The sequence below is a fragment of the Zalophus californianus genome, chromosome 8, assembly GCF_009762305.2.
Source record: "Zalophus californianus isolate mZalCal1 chromosome 8, mZalCal1.pri.v2, whole genome shotgun sequence".
NCBI classification, from domain to species: domain Eukaryota; kingdom Metazoa; phylum Chordata; class Mammalia; order Carnivora; family Otariidae; genus Zalophus; species Zalophus californianus.
Window position 1 is genome coordinate 1107312 of NC_045602.1, and position 21225 is coordinate 1128536.

General features: G+C 59.4%; 1 protein-coding gene across 1 annotated transcript in view; it reads left to right on the forward strand.

Moving 5' to 3' along the window:
• The window catches only part of TPO (thyroid peroxidase), a 41536-nt gene extending 20948 nt beyond the window's left edge, over window positions 1-20588 (forward strand). The window contains exons 7-16 of the mRNA XM_027621752.1: window positions 833-1351; window positions 4595-4853; window positions 5953-6123; window positions 6780-7017; window positions 7593-7801; window positions 8781-8951; window positions 13412-13543; window positions 16065-16164; window positions 20353-20459; window positions 20542-20588. Coding sequence (XP_027477553.1) covers window positions 833-1351; window positions 4595-4853; window positions 5953-6123; window positions 6780-7017; window positions 7593-7801; window positions 8781-8951; window positions 13412-13543; window positions 16065-16164; window positions 20353-20459; window positions 20542-20588 — 1953 coding nt within the window. The remainder of the gene's footprint in view (window positions 1-832; window positions 1352-4594; window positions 4854-5952; window positions 6124-6779; window positions 7018-7592; window positions 7802-8780; window positions 8952-13411; window positions 13544-16064; window positions 16165-20352; window positions 20460-20541) is intronic.
• Window positions 20589-21225: the final 637 nt, after the last annotated feature.

Genomic DNA, 21225 nt, shown 5'->3' on the forward strand with positions numbered 1-21225 from the left:
TGTGGTCACAAATAACGAAGCAGGGCGTGTCTGTGGACGTGAGCCGTGTGCCTGTGTGTAGCTCTAACGGGCAAGCTGCTGGCGATAACACGGCTGCACTAGAGGGCAGTGCACATGACGATCGCCACGGATATTGCCAAATTGGTCTCCATAAATATCGTTCCCCTTCCCCTCTTAACAGCAAGGAGACACCACACAGGTGGGGGTGTTCATTGCTTCTCTGTAGAAAACATCTTGGAGGCTGGCAGGGGGCACTTCCTACCCAAGAGCAGACAGTCCGGGTCGCCTCCTCACCGGCATCTGCCCCCTGCACGTTCGCCAAGCAGCCAGGCTGTTCCAGGCTATTCCAGGCTGTTCCAGGCTGTGCTGTGTTGCTGGAAGGGGGACCCGACCTGGAAGGGCTTTCTGGTGGGCGGGCCAGATAAGAAAACCAGCAGTTAGGACCCTTTGGGCATCTGCATAGGAGGGCCCAACAGGCCGGGCATCTAAACAAAATACACCAAAGGGAAAAATTGGGAGAAGGTGTAAAAGACCACAGCATACAAGCTGCATTGATCACAGCTACCTTAACTCCAGTCCCTCTCCGCACGCTGACCCTGGCGGGGGCGGGGGCAGGGGGTCCCCCCCTCGGCACGCTGACCCCGGCAGGGGCGGGGCGGGGGTCCCCCTCTGGGCAGGCTGACCCCAGCAGGAGTGCGGCAGGCTAGAACTGAGGGCAACAGGCAGGAGTGGACCCGCAGAGAGCGCCGCCCGGAGGCCCACGGCCGTGGCCAGCCTGGAGCTTCCGGTATCTCCACAGAGGCTGGGTGACCCCGTGTGCCCTTTCCCGCAGCTGCCCACCAACACCTCGGGGACCGCAGGTGGTGCCTGTTTGCCATTTTACCGCTCTTCTGCCGCCTGTGGCTCCGGGATCCAAGGCGCCTTCTTTGGCAACCTGACCTCAGCCAACCCGCGACAGCAGATGAACGGGCTGACCTCGTTCCTGGACGCGTCCACGGTGTACGGCAGCTCCCCGGCCTTGGAGAAGCAGCTGCGCAACTGGACCAGCGCCGAGGGGCTGCTCCGGGTCAACGCGCGCTACCGGGACTCAGGCCGCGCCTACCTGCCCTTCACGCGTCCACCCGCGCCCACAGCCTGCGCGCCTGAGCCCGGCCCCGGCGGGAGAGCCGGAGCGCCCTGCTTCCTGGCGGGGGACGGCCGTGCCAGCGAGGTCCCCGCTCTGACGGCCGTGCACACGCTGTGGCTGCGCGAGCACAACCGCCTGGCGTCCGCGCTCAAGGCTCTCAACGCGCACTGGAGCGCCGACACTGCCTACCAGGAGGCGCGCAAGGTGGTGGGCGCCCTGCACCAGGTGCGCAAGGCCCTGCGACGCCCTGTGTGCTCGTGGGGGCTGTGTGGGTGCAGGGCTCAGAGTAGAAAGTGGGATCCCGGCCCTCAAGCCGAGGGTCTGAGGCTTCCGTTACACACGCAGCTCAGTCTGGACGAGGTCACCTGCGAATTCTGACAAGAACACGCAGAGTTAGTGACATAAGAGAAGTGGGAGCCACGTAGGATCTGTGAGCGGGGTTTAGGTTAGATCTGGAGGACAGCGTATAGTGCGACCTGGAAACCTGTCACTGTTTCAAATAGCTTGTCGAACATGATCTGACCTTGAACAAAGTGGTGTCCGAGTCAGGCTCAGGGGAGTGGTTCCCGGGCTCCCGCTGGGTTGTTCTTGCCCCCGCCTCTGCCGCGGGGAGTCCTCCTGGCTGTGTCCCCCTGACGGTGGTGTGCTTGGTTGTGTGTGCCCATGCCCCTTCCCTGAACTCGAGCTCCGTGGGCATGCGCTGTCCACCGCTGGACCAGCCGCGCACAAAGTGGGTGCACGGGAGCGCGTGCAGGAAGCCCAGCTCCCAGCGTCACGCCAGGACATGTCCACATTTCTCGGTTTCACCATTCACTTTCGGATTCCCTGGTGTGTTTTTCTCAGTCAATAGTTTCTCTTCGGTGTTTTTGGCAAATACCTTGGAAACCCTAAAATAACAAGAGGTTGCATTTGCATTGATAAAACCCTTGCCGAGATGAGGGCTGCGTCCGAGGGGTTCTCACAAGGCTGTCCCTCTTTGCTGCTTCCATGGTCTGGATCTCTCCTCTCCTGAAAAGCATTATGTCGTTAAGAGAAATGTCTGCAAATTAGAAGAGGGAGAGCACGCCCGGCCCCATGGCTGCCACCCAGCTCGGAGCAGCTAGGCCCAGGGACACGTGGCCGGCCTTGGCTCCTGCCCCCACTCCCCGCATCCAAAGCAGCGGTGCCCCGTCTGCCTCCTGCACCTGCACAGCCTCACGCCAGCCCCGCCCTGTCTGCCAGAGCCCAGTGCCACCTCCCACTGAGGCTTTTGCCCCGACTTCTTCTGCAGTCCCCTCTGCCCCAGGACAGACAGCCCTGTGCAGGCATGTCCCCGGGCTCTCCCTCCCCGCTCATGCCTCTGCGGGTCGGGACAATGCGCCCTGTGCCCCCTGGGACCCAAGTCAAACTTCAGAGAAAGGGAAGCAGATGTCATTAGAATATTTTCCACGGCAATTTAAAGCTGTCTAGTGTCCCTGGCGGGGAAGAGGAAGGCCGTTTCCCTTGTGCTGTGGGGACAAGAAGCAGAAGTGCAGCAGCAAGGACCACACCCACCTCCTGTGTGGAGAAGCCCAAGGACAAGCCTGTGACACCAACCTGGGCTGAGGGCCAGGTTCTGCACGACTAAGTCGTCACTACTCTGCGTGCTGATCAGTGACCCGGGTGCTCCTCACTCATCGCTGAACCGGCTCAGGGTTGACCCATCTGGCAAGGAGCCCTGGACCAGCCTCCATTCGGCATCTTCCAGGCCCCAGAGGTGAAAGCACGCACTGTGGGGCCTTCGGCCGGGTGGGAGGCTGCACACCAGCACCTGCTGCTCCCTGCTGCAAAGTCCAGATCGTGCATTCAGAAAACACATCTTGTTTGGAAGGCACCTATTATAAGGATGCAGATGGTGGCTGTTGTTTCTTCCAACAGTCGGAGAATGTGAACAGCCTGTCTGCTAAACTGATGAGCTACAACCGAAGACCTTCACGTTCTGGGACAGAGTCATTCCCATTGGCTTATATCTCATTGGATGCCATTTATTGACCAAAATCTCTTTAAATACTGAAAGAATTTGACACTGATTTTTACAGCAAAGAGAATTACTGTTAAACCTACAAGCAGAGCCCTTGTACCTGATCCTCTGGGGAGCATGCACCAAACAGAAACCACAGGACTCTAGTGGCCTTGTTACTGCTGACGGGGCTCCTCAGCAGCACGGGCGCTAGAATCAGAGACCGGGGCTGATGCTCTGAGGAGGGGAGGGTGCTCCGCCACAGTGAATCCACAGGCATAGACCTGTGCTGCCCACGGCCATGCCCGCTTGGGCCTCAGACCTGAGCTTCCCCAGCCGCGACAGACCCACCACCATCCCACGAAGGTGCCTGCAGCCAGCTCGCAGAACTCCTGAGTACCAGAACAAACAAGCACCCTTCTGAGAACTCACTTTGAGGCCTTAGTGCAGGGCAAGGCAAGCAGAGAGAGACCCGGTCCAATCAGCGGACGGCGTGGTCCTGTGATCGTGAAAGGCACCTGCCGAGGCTCGAGTGCCAGGTCTGTCCTGTGCCTTTAGATAACGCGGTGCATCCTCCAGGAGAGACCAAAATAGAACGAGGCCTCGTTTACAAAACACGCGCATGGGGGTTTTGGCTCCTGTGGAGACCCCTGCCAGCCCCTTTCCTTCGTGTTTCCATTACGAAGAACTTATAAGCTGACAGACACAACTCGGGGGGGAAAGAAGGAATAACACAGGGGTCCCAGCATAACTTTTAATCTGCCAGAGCCATTCAGATCACAAGTAACCTTCAAGCAGTGTGTCATTTCCTTACAGCTCCTGGGGAGGGGGTCCTCCAACACGCACTGACCCACTCTGGGTAAAAAATGTATCTGCCATATGGAGACCACACAACAGACCCAACAGAGAAAGCCATGCATGTTTCCTACTCTCACAAAAACTCCATGAAAAAGGCTTTTCCAGTAAAGTAAGCCAGGTCAGAGGCCACCCAGCACCCCACCTCCCAGAGTCGCACAGCTAAGTAGGAGGTGGGATTTGAGCTCACGGGTCTGAATCCTGAGCCTCTGCCGCTCAGGTTCCTTGAAGCGCCTAGATCTCTGACTTCTCCTCTGAGCTCAGCGTTGATGGAGTGCCCACGGTGAAGGGGGCAAAGAGGTTGCGGGAGGAGTGCAGTGTGGCAGCCAGTCTCTGTGTGGTGCACCCCCAAGCTTCATGTGGCCTGCCCTGCCCTGAGGGGTGTTTGGGGGTGTCACTGACATACCCCCCGGCTCCGTAAGTTGTCAGAGCTGTGAGGATGCTCTTTGGACCCATTCGCCTGTTCACCTGTTCTCTTACCTGGACGGCATGTTCCTCCCGAGACAACTCTGCCCCCAAGGGGATGCGCAGGAGGAAGTCCTTCCCTGTTGCTGCATGTGGCCCAAGTCTGGCACCGTGGGCCCTGCTGCCAGTAGCCCCTGCTCAGAAGCTCTCCTGTTTTCCTCTCTCCGTAGATCATTACCATGCGGGACTATGTTCCCAAAGTCCTGGGCCCCGAGGCCTTCCAGCAGCATGTGGGCCCCTATAAGGGCTATGACCCCGCTGTGGACCCCACCGTGTCCAATGTGTTTTCCACGGCCGCCTTCCGCTTCGGCCACGCCACGGTGCACCCGCTGGTCAGGCGGCTGGATGCCCGCTTCCAGGAGCACCCTGGCCTTCCCCCTCTGCGGCTGCAGGACGCCTTCTTCAGCCCCTGGAGGCTCCTCAAGGAAGGTGCGCCTCCCCTCCTGCTGGAGCTTGGCCTCCCTCCCGCCGGCTCCCCAGAAGTGCCCACCACCCCACGGCAAGGGCCTGCTTTCACCTCCCAGCACACGGGGCTGCATACTATCAGTGTTTATAGGGGAAATAGATGCATTCAAAGCCTTTTAAAGGCTAACCTGATCATCCAGACATCTCCCCTAGGGTTTTTGACGTTCTTCAGAGCTCACAGGGCAACCACCCCAGGTGCAAGCACCTCTGACCTATTATTTCAGAACCACTGATGTAGGGACCCATGTGGACCTGTTCAGTGTAAATAACAGCATCTTCCCCATTAAACATGCAGCCTGCTCCTGCCTCGTCCCCACCACAGAGCCCTGGAGCATGAACGTCCGCACAACAGGGCCTGGAAAGGGTTGTTTGTACCCTTGTCCTCCTAACGTCCTCCTTCTGGAAGCTTCTGGCCTGTCGCAAAGGGTGCCTGGCACCCAGTGGATGCAGCAGGGGGAGGGGAGGGGAAGCAGTCACCACACGCAATCTTTGCTTCCACATGAATGTGTGTGGAGCATGAGGGAGAGAAGCCAGGGTCAGCCAGGTCACCAGGACCCCGTACATCGATGGCATCCAGGCCACCCCCCACAGGCCAAAGCGCATGCACTTTATGGGTTGTGCTGTTGGAGCCCCAGGAGCCTAGGCAGGCGTGATAAAGGACCCATGTGATTGGGGAGGGAGGGAGCCCAGAGGTAGGCTTTTCCATAAGGGGTCCTGTGGAGAGGGCTGGCACTTGGAGGTAAGGGGAGCAAGTGTCCCGACTGACCCACCTCTGCTCAGCCACCTTCTGCCATGGGAAACAACACGAAAACTTCAGGACTGCTGGGCTCCTTCTCTGGGTCCCCTTCAGACATGAGGCCTGCCCCTGCACCTGCTGGTCAGTCCCTGGGGATCCACACGGCAGAACCCAAGCAGTACTTGGAAATTCTCAGGATCGCATAAAGTGAATTCGTGACCTTGAATTCGTGGCCTTGTTAAGAACAAGCAGTTTGCTATGTGAGGTATTATCACTGTTTCTCCAGGACTCAGGAGATGACCGCGCCCGTTCCATGATGTTTTCCAGGTGGTTTGGACCCTCTGATGAGGGGCCTTCTCGCGAGACCAGCCAAGCTGCAGGTGCAGGACCAGCTGATGAATGAAGAGCTGACGGAGAGGCTGTTCGTGCTGGGGAGCTCGGGCAGGCTGGACCTGGCGTCCATCAACCTGCAGCGTGGCAGGGACCATGGCCTGCCAGGTCTGCCCGCCCCTGGCTCCTCCCTGGGCTCCCCTCCTGCCTGAGCCGTGGCGGCAGCCACCTCAGAGCCATTCTATCGGAAGCAGTGTCTTCAGTCTCTGGCCAACTTACAGCACTCTGGTTCCTCCACCAGGAGCCCATTCAGTGTTCCTTCAAGGACAGAGGCCCACAGGGTGCCCGGGGCTCCCCAATGGGGTGGAAGCAGTCCCCAAACAGGGAGAGGGAGGTGGTCTGGCCTGGCGCTTTTTGGGAAGTTAGCAGGGCCGCTGTCCTGCCTGCCCCTCCCTCTCACCTGCCCCGGGGCCAGCACACATCCTTAGCGGCCTCCAGGGTGGTCACTCACCAGCGGTCCCATCCCCCGGCCACTCTGTGGATGGGGACCCTCTTCGTGGGCGGCCCCCAGCTCCCCACCCCCATTTGCTGTGCCCACTCCAACCCCATCCCCCTCACCTGTTCCAACCCTGCCCGCCCCTCCCTGAGGCTGGCCCTGACACCCTGCCCGCCGTGGCCTGTCCTCCTGGGGCCCCTGTAGTTCAGCTGTCTGGTCAACCCTGCTTGCTACAACCGCAGATCCGGGTGGAGCTCTGGTGAGGCAGGCGGGTGGGGCGGGCACGTGGATGGAGGGCAAGAACACCCGCAACCCCCCGTCCCTGCAGGCTACAACGCGTGGAGGGAGTTCTGCGGCTTGCCCAGACTGGAGACGCGGGCCGACCTGCGCGCCGCCATGGCCAACGCGAGCATCGCCGGCCGGATAATGGACCTGTATGGGCACCCCGACAACATCGACGTCTGGCTGGGCGGCCTGGCGGAGACCTTCCTCCCCCAGGCCCGCACGGGTCCGCTGTTTGCGTGCCTCATTGGGAAACAGATGAAGGCCCTGAGGGACGGGGACCGGTGGGTATCGCCGCCAGGCTCTTCTGTGGCCCCCACTCCACACAGGTCCCAACACAGCTGTGTCGTGGGCGCTTACGCGGCCCGGCCGTCTCTGTGGGGCCGTGAACCCGGGTCATCACAGAAACGCAGCACAGGCAGTGTGAGCACGCTGAGCACTTGAACCGAGAGCTGCTGTTGACGCGTCTGAACGACCCGGTCTCACATGTGAGCAGACATCATGTGGAGAGCACGGGTGTTTCTGACGCCCAGAAACCCACCTTTGGGTGTCCTCTCACATGCCTGCGAAATTGGGCAGGTGGGCGCTGACCAAGGCGTGAGACCCAGGCCCAGGACGGCGTCCAAGCGCGGGGTGGGTTTGCTGCCCCTCTGTCAGCTTGGCCTGGGCCCCCACCCCGCGAAGGTCCCTGAGGGAGTCAGCCAAGCCAGCCCCTTATCCCGGGCCCAGTGTGTCAGGAGTGAGGAGTCTGGGAGCATGCAACACAGATGACCGCACAGGACACCCTGTCTGCCCTGACGGGAGGCACCGTCAGTCACGGGCTCCCCTGCAGCATGCTCGGCTCTCTCCTCCTCTGCAGGTTCTGGTGGGAGAGCAGCGGGGTGTTCACCGAGGCCCAACGGCGTGAGCTGGCGAGGCATTCCCTGTCCCGGGTCATCTGTGACAACACGGGCCTCCCCAGCGTGCCCGCTGATGCCTTCCAAATTGGGAGATTCCCGCGGGACTTTGAGTCATGCGAGAACATTCCGGGTCTGAACCTGGACATGTGGAGGGAGGCCCTTCCTCAAGGTGAAGTGAAGCCCATTTTAAATTATGTTGTAGCATGTGGATTGTTTTCAAGAGTGTCATGTGCCAAAAGGCACGCCCAAAGGGGGGAGTGAGCACCCCAAGTCTGAGCTGTGCACGTGACCCCCAAGTGGGGGTGGGCAGGTGGGTGGATGAGCCTGTGGGGCTTGGGGCACAAGGTGTCCACTGGGCCTCTGTGGCATGTCGACAGAGATGCACCCAGTGCCAAGAAGCTGTGTGCCCCACTAAGCTGTGGTAGAGGCGGCTCCAGCTGAGAGGTGGGAATTCGGCAACGCAAGAAAGTGGGGGAGATGAGGGAAGTGAGGGAGGTGGGGAGGTGAGTGGAGAGGGAGTGAGGGGTTGAGCTGGTGAGGGAGGTGAAGAGATGAGGTGGGGGGGAAAGGTGGTGAGGGAGGTGAAGAGATGAGGAGGGTGTGAAGAGGTGAGGGGTTGAGGGGCTGGGAAAGGTGAAGGGGTGAGGAGGTGAGAGGGTGAGGGAGGTGAGGAGACGGGGGAGCTGAAGAGGTGAGGGGGTGAGGAGGTGAAGGGGTGAGGAGGTGAGAGGGTGGTGAGGTGAGGGAGGTGAGATGGGGGAGGTGAGAGGGTGAGGGAGGTGAAGGGGTGAGGAGGTGAGAGGGTGAGGGGATGGGGGAGGTGAGGGGGTGATGGAGGTGAGGGAGGTGAGGAGGTGAGGAGATGGGCGAGCTGAGGGCCCTGAGGGGGCCCCCAGGCAGGAGTGCAGGAGAGGCGCCCAGAGGGGGCCTCAGGCAGGCGGAAGGCGCATGGCGCACATGAGCAGGAGCGGCGTGTTAGGTGGGGCCCAGGCCTGGAGGGGTTGGCTCAGAGCAGCGACCTGAGGCGCGTGGGGCTCGTTCCTAGTCGCCGCTGCTGCCCGCCGTGCGCGGCCTGGACGGAACCGTGGGACGTGGCGCCGGTGCGGGCGGGCGGGGCAGTGAGCGGTGTCTGTCTTCCACCGGCGCAGGTGACACGTGCAGCCTCCCGGATGGCGTGGACAACGGGGGCTTCGCGCTCTGTGGCGAGTCTGGGCGGTATGTGCTTGTGTTCTCCTGCCGCCACGGGTTCCAGCTGCAAGGCCAGGAGCAGGTGGCCTGCTCCCCCCATGGCGCGGATCTCCAGCCCCCCGTCTGCAGAGGTCAGTGGCTCCAAAGCTTTACCAACTTTACCCCCAAATCTGCAGTTTTCAAACAGGAAGTAAGGATAAGTGTCATTCACGAAAAGGTGCGCCTGGGCGGCATCAACTTCCCAGGCATTGCGTTGGCACCGAATATGGCATTCCCGCCTGGGCTGGCACACACCCCAGCTGGCCCCTTTCTAGATAACGAAGCGTCGAGACCGTCACGGTGATGCAGGCTGGGAAGGGAGCGCATTAGTGACTTACAGGAAGAGCTTCTAGAGCCAGTTCCTCAGATGAAACCAAAGAGAAATGCTTCCACTCCGAACAGCCCACAACAGACTTGTCACCCAGCCACGTCCTCACCCCGTGTGCGCTGGGCCCCGTGCACCTGGGTGTGGACTTGAAGCCAGAACACGAGTGCAGGTGGGAGCCTCCGGGGTCTGCCCCTGGTGCCCCGAGCCACCCCGCGCTCAGCTGCTTGGAACGGTGTCGGGGGCAGGGTGCAGAGCTCAGGTGACGGGCCTGGGTCCCCAAGTCGCTCCTGCAGAGAAGTGGGCAGCAGGGACATCGCAGAGGGCCCTCTGTGCATCGGACCCCGAGGTCGGGGATTCCTAGTGACTCCTTCAGAAATGACCCACAACCTGAATGCGCGACCCCGTCAGCAGGTACGAGGTGGTGGCCGGGGAAGCGATGCTGGCAGCTGGAAGCATGCACAACAGACTTGCGGGCCCACGGACAGCGGCCGCAGCGGCTGTGACAGCAGCCTGGTGTCAGGCGCGGAGCTGCGTGCGGGCTGCTCCTCACGAGCTGCGTGTAGGGATGAGAGAGAAGAACTCAGTGTAGGATGATGAAAACTCTGGGGATGGGTGGTAGTGATAGTTTCACATGAATGCCTCCAAAATGCACAGTTAAAAATGGTTCAGATGGTCAATATTTTCCTCAGTAACAAAAATCCCTGTTTCAGTTTTGGATGCCAGGACTGCTCTGTCCTGGGAGGGCGGCAGTGCTCCCTGCTTCTGACTCTAAATCCTATAGGAAGACTGAGCGAGACCATGAGCACCCGGACTCACGACGGCGCAGTCCCATGCACCTGCCAGGCTCGCGGCAGGGTCTCACGGACAGCCGAGTCACCGGCTGCAGAACCAGGTCCAGGGAGTGCCCCTAAGGGACAGCCCATGGCACAGAAACAGCCAGGTCAGAGCCTGCCAGGGCCGGGGACTTTGGTGCCAAAGTCATGACCGCACTGGGAAACATTTGCACCCAGATTTGCACAAGCAGGCTGTGAGCGGCTGGGCTGGCGGATACCCAGTGCCTCACCAGGGCGTGATCGAGGGCAGGGAGACCTCCCAGAGAGCTCCGTCAGGGACTTGCCTTCCAGAAAGTTCACCTTACAGGAACCCACAGTGTTGTGTGCCTCACACCCTTTTGCCTAAATGCCTGGACATTTGATGTGTTGATTTTGGCTATTTTTGGTATTTGTGACCCCACGAATCTCTGTTCCTGACGTCCCTTCCCAGCCCGCCCACCATGCTTTTCTTCTTCCTTAAACCTTCAACCAACAATTACTCTCCCCCTTAAGTGGGCAGTGCATGCCCAGTGGTGACCGGCTCGTACTGACTGCTAGCCATGAGCCTTGGCTCAGTTCTGAGCCTGACAGGTGCTCCTGGGGGTGACGGGGTGAACCTGGCGGGCCGCTGGGGGCCCCGGTGTTGTAGCAGCAGCTCCAGGGCTCCCCACGTCCCCAAGTCGGGACCTGCACAGTTACCGAGACCCCAGCTGGGTGGGGCGGGTCTGGGAAGGCTGGTAACCCGCTCTAACTGAACCCTGCTCCCCAATGGCCCTGACCTGGTCCGCACCCCATGCACCTGGCCTGGCCACCTCAGTGGTTCCTTTTTCCGCCTCCCAAACTCACAGCCTCTGTGACTCCACATCTGCAAACGTAAACTGGGGATGGTCATCAGTCCCCCTCACGGCTTCTCAGTTCATGAGTCAAATACACAGCAAAAGCATGGGGCGCGGAGCCAGCATCATAAACACCGTGCGCCAGGAGCGGCTGGCTTGGACTTTGGTGCATCCACACCGTGAACTCACGCTGAAAACATCAGCAGTATGTCCACTGACACGCAGTGCTGTCCGTGAAACATCACTGAGTAAAAACGCGCAGTGATGGGCGTAACAGGAACCGGCTTAGACTTTTTAAAAAGCAATGGAGCCTGTTTATTTGTAAAATATTTGTAAATGTCTCCATGAAGACGATGGCTCGTTAATCTTGGTTTCAGACTCGGCACAGTGAGACAGAACGAAGGAGAGGGTATTGACTCTTTACTTACACTGTGTTGTGTTTTGTCCTGATGCATGAGAATTAAGATAGAATATCTTTAGACAAAGTCCAGAAACCGATGAAGAGCAGTGGATGTGCACTATTAACTAGTGCACTATTAATAGTGCACTATTAACACACACAAACGTTTTGCATCCGCTCTGTGCCCGCGCCGGGAGTTTCTAGATCGAGAATCACAAGGGGAAACAGACTCGTGAACAGTGCAGTTTCGTGTGGCAAAACTGACGTGAGCGAACGTAAGAGCTTCCGCGGGTCCTCGGTGCTCATGGCCGCGGCTGCGGGCAGGAAAGCCGGGCTCACCGCAGGATTAATTCGCAGATCCGATGAGATGCACACTCTTCTCTTCACTCAAACCCTACTCATCCGCTAACCCACCCACAAGAAAGGGATGGAGAGAGAAATCTGGCAAATTAACTGTAATGGGTCCCTTTTGAGGGCTTTAAAGTTGGGAATTCAAAGTGGACAAAAAGTGGGGTGTCTGCGGCCCTTTGCCCCTTATAGCCAAGAGGGTGTGTGATAGATGAACAAAGCCATGCTGCTGTGTCCACCGACAGTGAGGCCCCGGGCAGCACCCTGTGCTTAGGGGACGGGAAACAATGCTGGGCGGGTAGGCGAGCCTGGCCTCACGTGATCGACCGGGGAATCTGGGGACTCAGCAGGCCTGAGACCCGTGTGGGTCTGTCCCACCCGCCCTGCAACTTCCCTGGGCAGGGAGACCAGAAAGTATGGGGTCACTGACTTGGGTGAAGTGTGTCCCCCAAAAGCACGCTGCAGTCCTGACCCCAGCTCCTTGAAGGTACATAATTATGTCCATTTACATGTGGGAGAAGTCTGTCTCGGGGCACAGCCCTCACCCTCGGCCTCTGCATCAGGAGCAGCCCCGCCCTGCAGCCCCACGTGCACTTGCCCCGTGGACAACACCCACGGTTTACGTTTGTCACTCGGCTCTGGTCAGGCTCCAAGTTTCCCACCTGTGCCCTGGGAGGTGAGCGTCACTCCGTGGCTAGACGCCGGCCTAGGCAGGGGTCCAGCCTCCACCAGCAAGTCCCCGTGCGCCCCGTCCCTGTGTCATCCAGGAGTGTTGGCGGCACAGGGTCCGGGATGAAGGCGAAGGGGCAGAGCCTGGCTTGGCTAGCGGTAAAGGCCGAGCTGGTATTCACATCATTCCCCAAACACAGGACGGCCTGAGAGGGTGTGATGGTCGTATTTATTCAACACGTGCTCAGGGATCTGTAACATACGTTGTCTGTTGACACTAAGACCACCTGTGTTTCCCGGAACTGGCCAGAAAAGAAATGTTATTTGAAGAAAAACGGACACAGCAGGTCACGTGAAAACAGGCCTTGGGAATCTGGCAAGGGGATCCAGGTTTCCGACAGAAGAAGATGTGAGGGCAGCACCCCTTCCTCACTGACGGTGGCTCGCCCAAACACACCAGCTCGCCGGGCCTGGGAGTGCAGGCGCCGACTCAGGGCTGGGAAGCCAGTGCTCCCCCGTGGTCAGGGTCAAGGGCCATGGCGTCGTGGCCCGAGGTCTTGCAAGCTCTCTGAGGGTGAGCCGTCTAGTGGGAAAACAGTCCAAGTGGACGCACAGACCCAGCCCTGCCTTGGCCACCCCCAGCCCCCACGCTCCCATCCCCCACCAAGCCAGGTGCCACTCTGTGTGGAAGGTGCCAGCATCCTCCACCCCCATCTGGCCCCATGTCTGATGAGGCACAGCTGCCCAGCGTGCCATGAGGCGCCAGTGACCCCACAGCGCACCCCGCCCATGCTGGATCACCTCACGCTCAAGCATGAGCACTTGGCACAAAGCTTGAGTAGAAGCGGGCCATCAGCCTGGGAGGGACCGATCAGCATCAGTGTGGGCGGGGTCTCCTGCACAGCGTCATGGTCACGCTGCGCAGCGTGGTCACGAAGTGGTCGACTGTCGGGCTGACCTCAGAGGTCACCCATGGCAAGGAGAAAGCGGGTGCTCAGGGAGAGGCCTGGCACAAGGGGGACATGGCTGACAGGGTACTGGGGGTTCTCAGATTCTCTTGCCCACGGTTCGGGGAGAGTGCAGGTGCCTCTGGGGTGAGGGCCGGAGCGGGGTATGGGGAGGATGGGGACATTGCCTGACCTCCGTGTGGTCTGTGTAGATATCAACGAGTGTGAAGACGTGACACCCCCTCCCTGCCATCCGTCGGCCAGGTGCAGGAACACCAAGGGCAGCTTCAGGTGTGAGTGCACGGATCCCTATGTGCTGGGGGAGGACGGAAGGACGTGTGTAGGTGAGTGCACTCCTCTGCGTCCTGAGTGGGCAGCGCAGGCCTGCACTATGCCCTACGGACGGCGGCCGTCATCCTGGTGGCCGCACCGTGCCGGTGAACACGTGTGTCCCGCCGCCGTCATGCGTGGACGCGAGTGACGGGGCCGCACCATCAGGTAATTGTTGGTGGCCTACCACGTGTGCCCCTGGCCGTGGGCTGCACCCCGTGTCCTCCTCGCATGCTTTCCCTCTGCCCTTCTCCACGGCGCCTCCTCCTGGGGAAGCCTCTAGCTTTACTCACAGTTCTCCTCTGTTTGAACATTTATTCTCCACGTATCTGCAGCTAGACCACTTTTGGTCACAGAAAACTAGAGAGCCTCAGCTCTCACGTTCAGGGTTTTCAGGAAAGTATCTAAAATGGCCGTCCGAAGGCCGCCTGGCGAGGCAGTCCAGTGCCCGTGCCACATACACCCCCAGGAAGGGGGTCAGGGCAGTTCCAGGCCTGGGAGAGCGGATCCGTAGCCTGCAGGCTGAGCCGAGGGCCCCGGGTCAGCAGTCCCGAGTCTTCCCGGGACTTTCTGTGCTTCTGTAACGTCTGCTCCAGCAAGTGGAGGGCGCCCCCTCGATGCCCTCCGCATGGATGTTTGCTCCAGACCCCATCCCCGCCTCTCTGAATGATGCTGGCCCTAGAAAAGTGAGATTTCGTGCCGAGTGCACCCCGAGGGTGCACGTGTTGAGAAATAGTGACTCTTATTTGGGGCCTTGCACGTGGTCACCCTGTCCTGGGCGGGTCGGGGCGCAGTCTGTCTGCTGGAGCCATCGTCAGCTTGCGTCCCCTTCGCCCACTCCCTGCTCCCTGCGTCCACAACCACTGGTGTCCACGACGTACTACAGGCTGAGTTTATGAGCCTCCAGGTAATTCCGGGAAAGCCACGCCACTTTGCAAGCTTGTGTGGGTGCGTTTTTGCACAGCTGTTCTCAGCAAACACGCGTGCGGGCCTCCCCGGCATCGGGCGAGGATAAAGGAGACCCCGCGGCAGCCAGGAAGGCCCTGGGAATGGTGTCCAGAGACAAGTCAGGGCTTAGCCGGCTCCGGTTTGGTTTGGTTTTGAGTCTTGGGACCACGGCTGTGCGTTCTCTTGCTTGGCTGCTATAACAGCCTGGCTGGACCACATGGCAGGTCTGCTGTCCCAGCCCTGGGGCTGCAGTCTGAGATCCAGGCGTGGGCAGGGCTGTTCCTTGCGAGGCCTCTCTCCCATGTCTTCACCGGGTTGTCCTTTCTCACAGGACAGCAGTCACTGGGAGGGGGGCCCAGCCTCATGACCTCAGCTGACCCCAGTTACCTCTTTAGACACATCTCCATACAGCCACACAGGTGGGCATCTGGCAGGGGGGGCGGAGCCAGGGGAGAGTCTTTCCAGGCACCAGACGTGCGCAGGCTGAGCCGGCGGCGGCGTCGTGTAATCCGCTGAGGGGTACCCCCTCCCCTTCTGTCTGCCCTCCGAGGCCAGGGGCAGCTCTCTGAACACATTTGCCACCCGGGAGCTAGCTCGATGCAGGTGACAGGCCACAGACGGCGGTGGGTTTGTCTATGAAGTCTGCTGGTCATCGTTTTGGAAACATCAGTGCCTGCACTCTGGGCGATGCCCAGGCAGGCCGTGCTCACCGTGGGGCCTCTCCTATGCCAGCCGACAGTATTTTACCTTTTATTTGAAAGTGGATTTCCCTACCTCCTGTATTTCTACTTGGCCAGTAATGAGCCGGCAGATCTGGAACGGGCACGTGTGTGGGTACAGGACTTGCACCCACACAGAAGAGCCGGCGATGCACGGGGATCCCAAAGCCCCCCTTTCCCGGGCAGGCATGTCCTCGGCAGGTGGTGGGACCCAGAAAAGGATAGGGCTGGAGAAGCCTCCTATTCTTTCCCCACTTTCTGGGTGTGGCTCAGATGCTTCCCAAGTCCCCTCACTGAGACCTGGCAGGTCCCAAGCCATTCCAGGCAGCCTCCTTCCCTGGCCATGGCCGCTTCTGGTCTGTACCTACCAACCCTGCTCATTTCTTTCAGTCGAGCCTATAGCCGAGACACCTGCTGTGTTTGGTCCCCCACGGCTTCCCCACAGGGCTCTGACCACTGCTCGGACAGTGTCCCAAAGTTTACCTTCTACCCACTTCTGCAAAAAGCAGGGCTGCCAAGGGCACGAGCTCATGGTGTCACATTGTACCTCCAACCTGCTGCTCGTTTGGCCCCTCTCTGAGCCCAGCGGAGGCAGGCCAGGTCCCCAGCCCCTCTGCATGGGGCTTGCTTGTCTCTCCTGGCCAGCCCTCGAGGGAAGGCCTGTGGCCCGAGAAAGGGCAGGCACCCTTGTGCCCTCCACCAGCTCTCCACACACCTCATATTCGGGAGAGCCCATCTGTTGAAATGGCTGCTTTGGGCAGTCGCGAGTAGAAGCAAGCCCCTCAGGACCAGGGTGGGCTGGGGCTCACAGGGCACACTGGCTACAGCCCTCGGCGGGTGGGCTCACTGACCCGCTCCTTCTCCCCAGACTCCGGGAGGCTCCCGAACGCATCCTTGGTCTCCATCGTGTTGGGCGCCCTGCTGGTCGGCGGCCTGGCAGGCCTCACCTGGACAGCGGTTTGCCGGTGGTAAGTCCTCCCTCTGAAGCTGGCACGAGGCCATTTCCTCTCCCGTGGGCAAGGCTGGTCTGCTTCAGAAGCCAGTGTAGATGCTCAGTGTCCCGAACCCCTCCAGCCCCAGAGCTATTTTGTACAAAGCCTTAGACTTCTGGTTCTTTATTATGTTTTAAGTAATGAAGATGGAACAGTGACCTGCACACCTCGAGGTATCAGGTGCCTGTGGAGGGAGATTCTGGGATGGGGATGCTTGGCAACGTCACCTGGTTGCATGAGATGCTCTCGTTAGGAGCAGAGAGGCTCACACAGGTTTCTCGGAGAATAAAGGTCATCCCTGGATAAAAACCAATTCTTGAGCTGTACCCCCTCCTCCCCGTGGGGCAGACTCCTAGAAATTGGGAACTTGGAAGTTGGACTTTTATGTTAAAAATGGCCACGCGGTGGGGCCTTCAGAGGGGGATCTGAGCGCCTCTGTGGGAAACGGGTCTGCACCCCTGCTGCCCCTTCCTGACCAGTGGCTCTGAGGGATCAAGCTCAGAGTCTTGCTGAACTTTCTCGTGGGCATAAGCTAGAAGAAGCCGTGGCTGGTCCCGTCTGGCTGGGTCCCACCCCCACCCCGCCGCAGAGCGTCTGCTGCGAGACGTCTGTGCTGCCCCGCGGAGCCCAGCAGCGCCCTTGCCCACTGTTGCGCCTGCTCCCTGGCCACCTCCCGCGGTCCCATCCCCCCACCCCTCTGCTGCAGTGGTGCTGCTGTGAGCAAACCCTGGAGCCCTAGTGGTCAGGGGTCACCCCGGGAGGTCACCGTCGTGTTCCACTGCCAGCCGCAGCCTGGCTCCAACTTGAGCACCTGGGGGGTAATGCCCTGGGACCCGTGATGGCTCCACTCTGTCTGCCCACATGCTGGGTCGCTCTAGTAAAGCCAGCACCCATTTCCTTTAAACTCCAAGACCCCCCTGCCTCTGCTTCTTTACCGGACACATGAGTTTACCATCTGTCTGGTAAATGTATTTAAATGACACACTTTCTAGCAGGTTCATAACTTCTGGCTAATGGACGCCACCGTTCAGATGACACGGTGAGGAATTCCTTTGATTTGCCAGGTAATGCGAGCCCTCACTGGCTAGGTGAATCTAGCCATTATGTCGTTAAACTCTTCTATCGATCATGTGAGGTCTTTGTTACTGGCTGAAATGCTTCCCCCAAATTCACACGTTGAAGACCCGACCTCTAGTACCTTGGCATGTGACCATACTTGGAAGCAGCATCGTTGGGGACGTAATGAGTTGAAATGGGGTCGTGTTGGAGTTGGTGTCCCCAGTCCAACAGGTCTGCTGTCCTCACAGTAAAAGGGGGAATAGGGTCAGGGACGCACACAGAGCGAAGGCCAGTGAAGATCAGGACAGAGATCAGGGAATGCGTCTGTAGGGTCACCAGCAAACCCCCAGAAGCTGACCTCCTCATGGCCTCAGAAGGAGCCAGCTGTCCCGACATTATGACCCCACACGTCCACACTGCAGAAGAGGGAGAGAACAGATTTCTGTGGCCAAGCCCACGGGGCCGTGGCCCAGTGTCACTGAAGCCCCAGGAATCCAATACAGCAGTGCTGGGGTGTCTGTTTGCAGAATGTGTTGCTCACGCGTGCTGGTAAGAGCTGGAGTAGCTTCTGAGAACCAAACTCTGTCCGGGTCTGGGGTCCTGGCTTTGGGCACCGCACCCCCCACCTCCTCCCAGTTTGCTTTGGCACCAAGTGTGATCACACTCAGGACTGTCACTGTGAGGACCGTCACCGTCAGGGCCATCACCATGAGGACCATCACTGTGAGGACCATCACCATCAGCACAATCACCATCAGGACCATCACCATCAGGACTGTCACCGTGAGGACTGTCACCATCAAGGCCATCACCGTCAGGGCCATCACCATGAGGACCGTCACCGTGAAGACCATCACCGTCAGGACCGTCACCATCAAGGCCATCACCGTCAGGACCGTCACCATCAGGGCCATCACCATCTGGGCCGTCACCATTTGGGCTGTCCCCATCAGAGCCATCAGGGCCAAAACTGTCAGGCTGTCATTCTGACAAACCACTGACCGGTCGCCACCTACGTCCTCTTCAAGACACCACTGCTGACCTGTTGGGGAGATTAGGTCAACTAACGTTTAAACAGCGTCTCTAGTTTTAGGTGGGGCTGGTGACAAGAAATAGTCCTAAGGATCACCTGGTCTTAGAAGTTTAGATATTGGCGGTAATTAAAACCCGTAGCCGGCCACCAAATGAACAAAGCGGTAGAAACAAGACCGCTATTGAAGGCCGTGGGCACACACCCCCAGATTGGCTGGTTGCTGCAATCCCGCGGACTGAATGTCCACACTGTGAAGATCTGACAGTACCACGACTTAGTATTCACGTGTTGTAAACATCTCCGTTAGACATCGGTCCCCTTACCGTTATGCAAAGGTGCATCCAGACACCACACAAGGAAAACAGATTTAAGATTGACAGCCATCCGTCAAATGAATACATTTCCAGGAAATTTGGGAGGAAAGTGTCCACCGCACTGGATTCTCGACTTTGGAGCCTTAATACACGCCACCAAGCACTGCTTTGTTTGCTGGTCAGGACGTGGCAGTGGCGAGCAGACCCGTTGGGCCGCAGAGATGCTCAGAGCCGCATGAACAGGTGGGCATTGACTCACAAAGGGCTGCTGGCCCGCGGCCTCTGTGGGGACCAGACAGACAGCACCTAAGCCCCCGGGGAGCGCAGCCCTGCCACCATCCCCAGAAGTGCCCTCTCCACGAGCCCTGCCCCTGGGATCTGCTCCCTTCCCCATAACAAAAGGCCTTTCCTCTTGTATTTGAAACTGCTTTGGTTGAGACCTTGAAACTTCTTGGTTTTTGGTCCTCCTGGGGAGAGAGGGAAGCTTGGAAAGGCGGGCAATTTGTCCTCTGGGATTGGAAGAGCACAGGGTGCCGTCAGAGGGGGCTTTGCCCCTTATGGGCCGACCTGAGGAATTGCCCTCTGCGGTGGCTCTCACGGGACAGCCCGTTAGTCGGTGCTCACCTGGGCCACTCTCCCTGCTGTGTCCACACCAGCGACTCCGTGTCCACAATCCACAAATGCCCTGGTGTCTGGGCACCTGCTTCCCACCCAGCCCTTCACCGCGGGGCCGTGGGGCTTCATCCAAAGCCCCTCCAGCCTGTTGTGCTTCCGGGAGGATGGTGGCCACTTGCCCAGTGCTGCCGTCCTGGATCAGTGGCCGACGTGCCCACTCCCACTCCCATGGGCCACTGACCCCCAGAAGAGCTCAGTGTCACCTGCTCAGAGCCACAGGCAGGGGCGGAGGTGGGGGTGAGGCAGGAGGTTGAGCCGTGCCCCTGAGACATCTCTGCTCTGGTCTCCCCGTCCTTCCTTCTGCAACTCTGGCTGGTCCTTTCTCCCGCTCCGCCGGCTGCAGTTACCTGGCTTACTCGAGGTCTGTCTTCTTTTCCACATAGACACCTACTGCTGGATCGTCCCCCCGCTCTGCGTGCGGTGCTCTCTGTGCCTGTGAGAACAGTGCATCCTGTCCACATCCATTCCTCCCGTGACATTCCCTAATTTCCCTGTGACTCCCCTGGGCCCACTGGTCGTCCAGGAGGGTGCTGTTCACACCCTGGGGACCCCCGGCGTTGTGAGGGTCTGACGAGGAGGAGATGCAACCAGGACCGGCCCCAGCAGGAGAGGAGCACAACGCTTCTGAGACGTTCGTGGATCAGGAAACCTACGTCCAGATGCAAAGTGTCCGCAGTGAACCTGGAAAACAACAGAGAAAAAGGGAGAGGGGAGCCTGCCTACAATTCAGTCTCTCTCCTGGGATTGTGATTTTCCGAATGCATTTCTGCATGAATCAGAAGTGGATCAGATGAGTTTGGCAGGACTGGGGCTAGAGGTAGTTGCTGGACAGGGCATTCGCGGCCTGTGGCGGGGGTTCCTGGCGCTGGACCGGTTCCACAGAACAGTGCAAGCCACACTGCACCTTAACACTCTCTTCCCTTCGCGGTAACCGTGGCCCCGGGCTCCTCGCCTGATGGATGGGGGAGGCACCGGTGTTCTGGCACCCCTCCAATCACAGTGGCAACATGACATTGTGTGTGCGGGCTCTGGGGGGTTCTCCTGAGTCGTGACCGCCCCAACCAATTGTGTGCTTGTCTGCAGGACGCACAAGGGCCGTAAAGCCTCACTGCCCATCGCGGAGACAGATGGAAGAGGGACCTGCCAGCTGGGTCGTGGAGCACGCCGGGACATGCGTGTGCCACAGCCCGGTGCCCCCGCTCCGGGCGCAGGGCAGGTGGGTGCATGCCTGGGTGAACGCAGGGTCGCCACACGTCATGCGGTCCCATTCAGACCAGGAGGCCATCACGGAGGCCCTGGTCCTGTCGCCCGCGTGGTGACCCCACGCCGGGTCCTGTCCCACTTTCTGGGCCTGCTGTGTGTTTACTGCTCACGCAAACTGGGTTTATACAAGAGGATGATCTGAGAAAATTTTAACCTACCTTTTAAAAGGTGTAGACAAATGAGAGCGACTAAGCCAGAGCAAGATCATGACAGTGCTTGCCTTTTGTACAAACCGGTTTTGAAACTGACAGCCGAGGGCAGGCGTTCGGGCAGGCATTCACCTCAGTGTGACCCCAAGTCTCAGCCGAAGAAGACAGCCAGAGGCTGAAAGTGTTCACTTCTAGAATGCGCTTTTTAAAACAATGGAATCATCACAAGTAGTGTGGGGACAACCAGTCTAGACTTGCGTGTTACTATTTTTACTTTGTATGCATGACCACTGAGATGCGGCACTAAAGTCAGTGTGTGCCTGCACCCATCCGAGACGTAGGCAGTCCCCCGGACTCGCGGAGCTGGGTGGCCCTGTCCCCCAAGGCGTCCCGCCACAGGGCAGGATCCGCGTTCGCACCCAAGCGGGAACCCAAATCCCCCGTTGGAATGCACACACGAGGCCCCTTCCAGCCACCCTGAGATCCACGTGTCCCCAGGCACCTGAGTAGCCGACTGAGACCCAGGGGCCCCGGCAGGTGTCCC